General features: G+C 37.3%; 1 protein-coding gene across 13 annotated transcripts in view; it reads left to right on the top strand.

The window, feature by feature from the left end:
* The first annotated feature begins 1,605 nt into the window (after nt 1-1,605).
* Nucleotides 1,606-6,956, top strand: part of LOC148878776 (uncharacterized) — a 58,951-nt gene continuing 53,600 nt past the window's right edge. For 4 of the 13 annotated variants that reach the window (XR_016103862.1, XR_016103864.1, XM_088960024.1 and 1 more), the window contains exons 1-3: nt 1,658-1,939; nt 2,322-2,462; nt 2,560-2,928. Coding sequence is in view for 7 of the 13 variants with exons in the window: in XM_088960024.1 (XP_088816150.1) it covers nt 2,705-2,928 (224 nt within the window). In the remaining 6 variants the exon portion in view is untranslated. Of the gene's footprint in view, nt 2,124-2,321; nt 2,471-2,559; nt 2,929-3,250; nt 3,401-6,956 lie in introns of all 13 variants that reach the window. The other 9 variants (XR_016103868.1, XM_088960054.1, XR_016103866.1 and 6 more) reach the window with 7 other exon arrangements.

Here is a 6,956-nt window from a genome sequence, read left to right as displayed (position 1 = left end):
AAACAAAAAAAATGTTGTCAAGAAGTGCTTCGAGGTGATGGGATTGCTTAAAAAGTGTATGACACCCATGCCGACTACTATGAATCAATACTTCAGGTGGAGAGGCCATGGATGAAGAGGTGGCCAAGGAATTGGAGCGAGAATCAGATCAAGAAACCGCATTGGAGGATAAATAGAAAAGCTAGAGGCTTTTTTTTTTTTTTTAATTCACGTTGTATTCCAAAATGTTGGATATTCATAATGACAACGTCTTGAGTAAGGTAGAGTGAAGAAAATTTAGGGGGAATTTTGGCGGTGTCAGATTATCAGATCTTTAGTGAGGTAACTAAAACTACAGAGATCCCAAGCCTTTCAAGGTTTCGGCTAAGTGAAACAATGGAGCAGGCCTTGCAGTCTATTTTTAACAATCGAATTAGCCTTTGCAACGAGTTGGGGCAGCCATGGCCGAGAGTAATGGAAAACAGAGGAAAGCGGGAATAATAAAGGAAAAGGGGAAGAAGAGAGATTAGGGTTATCCGAATAATAATTACAAGGATAATATGGAAATTAAAAATATTGTAACAACTGTTTTCAATAAAAATCTAACGAAAAGGGGTCTTTGTCTCACGGTCGTAGAACAAGGAGTTTTTGTCACAACCCATGGTCTTTGTAGTTTACTCTAAAAAATATATAAATATTATAATATAACACCTATAATACATCTTAACTTCTTATATATATAATATTTTATATCATATAATGTATAAAATACATTTTATGCATATAATATATTATGTTACAAACAAAAACCATAAAGAAAACCTAGCTTGCGCCCGAGCTTATGATTTAGGCAATCAGGCCCAAAACCCAGGCTATAACCCTTATTACAGGTGCCAAGCCTGGCCTGGGCTCATCCATGATCACCTCTGATAATCAATGTTCAATTATTGATACATCCTGAGTCCTGACATGCCGGATGGGGCAAAAGACTCAAAACCCCCCGAAAGCCTATATTTAGTATGGTAGGATTCTTTCCAAGCAAAATCTATACATGGACAGTGAAAATATAGAAATCTTGATATATATATTTCCTTATTTTTTTTGATAATTATATATATCTGATTATGAATTTAACATAAATGTAAAAGAGATACATTTAACATAGTGGCGTTATCTGATACTGATACCGATACCGAGTCATGTTTAACAAATTGGCGATATACCGGTACCGAATAATACATTTCGAATTTTTGATTGATCGTTGCTGCATGCTTAGTACACCAGTAATGACCCAAAGGCCAAACTCAACCAACCACAGTAGAAAATCATTGAATTCACATCGTCAGTCGTCAGTCTCTCGGTATGGAGAATTTTCTGTACCAAACGAATAGCAATCTGTCACACAATCATGTTTTTCAAAGTAATGATTTTTAAGTGACGTGGCTTATTGTCCCGGTACAGAAACTTTTCTGCACCAAAGGGACAGACGATGTGAACTCTAAATCATTGGGCTTGACAAATCATACGTATTCGATGTGGGGTCCACTAATTTCTACGGCGTTTGTGCGCATTACGCGTATCGTGTACCGAAGAATCTAAAGCAGCCGCTTTCTAAGGCCGTATGCCGCGAACTTCCTAAATCTTATTTTCTCGCGACAGGAGAACACGTAGAATCACAAGTTGAAAAGTTGGAAACTAAAGCAAATGGATAAATAAATATAGGAAAAAAACGAGGAGAAAATAAAATATTAAATAATTTAAATTACGATAAAAAAATAGTTAATTAGAAGTTTAGAACAGGAAAACTATTTAAAATCGGAGTTTCATATTTTGTGTGCGGCTCTGTGGAATCCTGCGGAGAAAGAGGTCTTCGTTGTTTCCATGCAGCGAAAATGGTGGCCTGTTCGATTTCCTTGTTTACTGGGGTTTCGGATCGATGCTCTTCTCGGACAATTACGCGGTAATCCGGCATCTCTGCCGAGTTCTCTGCCTCCAACCAAGTTCGCTATTTTCTTTGCAGATTCCAATTTGGTCCTGTTGCGTCCGAATTCCCTGCTTTAGGGTTTTAATGTTCGGGAGGGGATATTTCTTCTGTTTGTGGGTTTTACTTGTTGGATGATTTTGTTCTGCAAGGATTTGGATCGGTGGGTTTTGTCTCTTGAACTGAATTGTGGTTGTGCTCTGCGAATTGTGAAATGTTAGTTTTGGAATTTTAAATCATCGATGATTGATCGGGTCTTTGTTTTGATGGTTGAATTTCGAAAAAAATTGTTTTTTTTCTGAAACCTAAGGTTGTTTAACTTGTTTTCCATGGGCATTGACTGATGAGCGTTGTCGTGTAGGCGGTTACCGGTAGAATTTGGATTTCTTTGGCAATATTTAATTGGTTTGCTGTTGAAACGGGACATTTGAGGCTGGCTGTTGGGAGAGGTTGAAAGCAGAAAGCGGAAAACTTTCTAGATTAAGTGCTAAGATTGACAGATGTGAGTAAGTACTAATTATGTACTTTTAAGTTATATATATTCCGCTGAATTGTAATTTGTTTTCTCTGTCTAATTGGTCTCGGTACTACCAATACAGAAGCAATCAAATTGGGGTTTTTCTGGGATTGAGGGCACAAAGGAATTGAAACTGTTAGCGTATCAATCACGTACGTATAAGATTTGTAGAGTCGAGAGGGATGAACAGTTGAGGCACCTGGTAACCTGAAGATATAAAGAAAGAAATGGATTCGGCAAGGAGTTGGTTCCATAAGTTTCAGCCTCGAGATAAGTTGAGGTCTACAACTAAAAAGAAGGAAATGACGGGTAGTGATAAAGAAGGGGCGAAACCGCCTACTGGTGAGGAAGCACCTTCCAATGCCACAAAGCAGAAAGTTGCAGCGGCAAAGCAGTATATAGAAAACCATTACAAGGAGCAGATGAAGAACCTACAGGAGAGGAAGGAACGGTACTCCCTCCAGCTTTTCTCATTCGCGTAGTAATTCAATAGTCTCTATTTATTGTTATCAGTCAAATAAAAGGAAAAAGTATTTCTTGTTCTGTTTTTTTTTTAGTTAATAATTAGTACCACTGGGTAGGTCTACCTTATCCATCTTCCTCTGTCACTTTGTTGCCCTTTTTCATTGTCTTTGTTGCCAGAAGGATGGCAAGTTTCTATTTATCGATCATGAAAAAATTGTTGAAGCTGTATTATTACATCAACCAAGTTCACTTCAATATAAGGTATGAAATAGCAATTTGAATTGGAAACAGCCTCTCTGTATGTGCAGGGATAAGGCTGCATAAATCTGTCCCTGCCCAGACCCCGCATTGGTGGGAACCTCATGCATCGTGCTGCCTTTTTAGATAGCAATTTGAAACTCTTGCAGAACGTTAGGAAAAACTCAACTGTAACCTATCTTATATTACTTATTGGTGGAGTAAGTGTCATTGATTCTTTAGATATTCCAGATTTTTCTATGTACCTTTACTAGATATACTATATTAGCAAGAACATTTTTCTGTTGTTCCTACTTCTTAACAATCTGCAAAACTGGTTTTATGTTATATACACTTAAAACCACATGATGAGATGAGCAGTGAGGACAATAGTTAATCATTCACTATATTTTTGTATAGAGTTCTAGGATGAGGATATTTATTTGGGTCTCACAATCAGTGCATCCACTGATGCCATTTTTCATCTCCTCAAGTGTCCTTTATTTGTAGATTCATTCATAGATAACTTATTTTTTATTTCCTTTTCCAAATATTCTGGTTTGTCTTATCTTGAGTATTTTCAGTATTATTTTTGATAGTACTGAGGCTGTCTACCATGATGGATTTGTTTGTCCGTTAAGATACCAACTTGAGATACACTATAGTTTCTGCAAATGTTGTAAGCCATAGCTACTCGGTTGTCATTGGAAAAAAACTAAAAAAAGGATTGAAACCTTTTTCTCTTGGGATGAAGAAGTAATTATACTGTTAAGAAAGTTAGGAGACAACTTCCATAGACAACACAGTATATCTTGCTAGTACAAGCACCCAGCCATATGAAAAACTGCAGCAAAAGAGAAAAAACTGGTATCTGGCATGTTCATTGATACCTGGATACCTGCACAGGGGTGCCGTATTGTGTTGGATACTTCAATTTTTAGTGCATTTTTTATCTGGTATTATATCCAGTCACATCCTTGCTGTATCTGGGTAACATGGGACATATTGTTAATGGGGGGAGATTCCAAAGAGTTAAATCTTTCTACTGAAGCAACACACAGTACAGACTATTTATCTGGGTAACATGGGACATATTTATCTCTGAACACAGATATGAGTATTGGTATCTTATCATTATTCAATACTTGTATACTGCCAAATTTAATTAAGCTTCTAACTTAAACAGATTTTTTGTAGTATGAGTATTAAAACATACCATTTTACATATTCTGAAAGTGTAAACGCTATTGAGGTATACTTTGGGATTGCCCATGCAGCATTTAATGTGGTATTGGGTACACATGATGTTTGATATCAGTATGGTAGGCATGAAAGTTATCTAGGTATTATTACCATACTTGAATAATATTGGGGCAATGATGAAGGAATCTGACCCTTCCTGTCCTTGCATGTACCACATTTGTTTGAATTGGGAGTTCATGGGATATGGAGTGGTTTATGGTCATGGCTAGAATCTTATCCACATTAAAGAAAACTACATTTTTATTGGAATATGAGGGCTCCAAAGGAACTTCGAAACTACTTTCCCTTCATCTTTTTAAGCAAGAGCAAATGATTCTATTGAGAGAAGTCTTCTTGAGTTCATCATTCATGATCATCTATCTTTCATTGAGTTCGAGGAAACCTGACCTAAGGAAGAAATGGGTCCAACAAGGGACTCTACTTCCAAGTGACATTCCTTGTCAATCTTGGAACCCAAACTGCATTCTTTGCAACCCTCATAGAAACGTGTTTTTTTTTTTTGAACAAAGATAGCTTTTATTGAAAATAGAAGAAGCCAAAGGGGGAAGACTCACACTTATTAAGGCATCCCTTGCCAATCTGCCAATCTATTTCTTGTTGGTTTTCCGAGTCCCGGAAAAAGTAAAAAGTAAGACTGAAAAGCTCCAGCGGAATTTCCTATTGGGAAGGAGGCAGTGAAAAGAAGTGCCACTTAGTTTGTTGGAGTCAGGTTTGCAATTCTAAGGAAGCTGGTGGGTTGGGGCTAGGTCATATTAAAGAAGGTAACTTAGCCCTTAATTATTTAATTAAAGATTAATATTGTTTTTTGTTTTTAATTAGTAATGGTGATGATTATTTTCTTATATTCTTATTAATAATCAGTATTTAATTACTGAGTATTGTTGTTATAATAGATTTTCTAATTACACTAAATTCTGATAATTTACATAACTTTAATGCACAATCAATTTTTGAACCATAGAGCTCTTAATTAAGATTAAAATTCAAATTTGTTTGTGACTGAGAGTAACCACTTTTACAGTTTTTTAGGAGTGGATAAAGTGTCTCTCCAAATGGGAGATACCCACTTTTCAGATTTTTGTTTAGATTAGTTATTAAATGTGTGGCACTTGTCTTAGTGTGCCACTTGTCTGAATGAGCAGAAGAAATGGAAGGTAAAGAATTGATTGGAAGAAGTGTCTTGAAATTGGAATGATACTGTAATCTGAAGAGCTATACTTGAAGTAGCAAGGAAGAGAAGAGAACCACAGAACTGAAGAGAATGTCGAACTGTACTAGCTAGTCGACCAATCTTTTATTTATAGATGAATATAGTACAAGGTACAAGAAATTACTGGGATGCCCCTGATTAGTGATGGGACACCCAGATGACTTAAATCATTAAACAGGATTAGGCCCATTAACACAGGCCCAGTTACAAGATAAGTTAAACATCTGCAATCTGCATCTTTGATGGAGTATAAGGCACACAAAGTTCTCCTGAAATAATTCTCTCTCTAACAAAGTGTCGATCAATTTCAATATGTTTTGTCCTGTCATGCTGCACGGGATATTTGGCAATGTTGATAGCAGCTTTGTTATCACAATACAGCTTGAGAGGACCCTCAGTCTTGATACCAAGCTCATTAAGGAGAGTTCTGAGCCATAAGAGTTCAGCAACTCCGTGTGCCATAGCCCAGTATTTTGCTTCTGCACTTGATCTAGCCACAACATTCTGCTTCTTACTGTGCCATGTGACTAGGTTTCCTCCCAAGAATGTACAGTAACCTGAGGTTGATTTTCTGTCTCCAACAGACCCAACCCAATCAGCGTCAGTGTAGGCTTCAATTTCAAGTCTGCTGTTTTTTCTGAATAGAATTCCTTTCCTTGGGCAAGTCTTCAAGTATCTGAGGATTCTTTCCACTGCTCTCATATGAGGGGCCTTTGGTGAATGCATGAATTGACTGACAACATGCACTACATAGGCAATGTCTGGCCGAGTAAGGGATAAGTATATAAGTTTTCCTACCAATTTTTGGTACCTTTCCTTATCACAGTATTCCTCACCCATTGATTCTTGTAATCCATGGCTTGGTTCTATTGGAGTGTCTGTTGGCCTGCACCCCATCATGCCCGTTTCCTCTAGGAGATCTAGCACATACTTTCTTTGACATATGTAGATTCCTTCTCTTGATCTAGCAACTTCAATCCCAAGAAAGTATCTCAGATTTCCCAGGTCTTTGATCTCAAATTCTGAAGCTAAGAACTCCTTCAGCCTCTTCATCTCTTTCACATCATTCCCAGTAATCACCATATAATCCACATACACAATGAGTGCTGTAAGTTTGTCTTCCTGTCTCCTTGTAAACAATGTATGATCTACACTGCTCTGAGTGTACCCTACTTTCTTCATGGCCAAACAAAGTCTCTCAAACCATGCCCGGGGAGATTGCTTCAAACCATATAATGCTTTCCTTAGTTTACATACATTCTTTCCAACATCATATCTAGGTGGGGGTTCCATGAATACCTCTT

The sequence above is a fragment of the Nelumbo lutea genome, chromosome 1, assembly GCF_056320005.1.
Source record: "Nelumbo lutea isolate HS-2025 chromosome 1, American lotus-T2T, whole genome shotgun sequence".
In the NCBI taxonomy this organism is placed as follows: Eukaryota; Viridiplantae; Streptophyta; class Magnoliopsida; order Proteales; family Nelumbonaceae; genus Nelumbo; species Nelumbo lutea.
The sequence above is the reverse complement of the archived record's forward strand: the minus strand, read 5'-3'. Positions and strand labels throughout refer to the sequence as shown.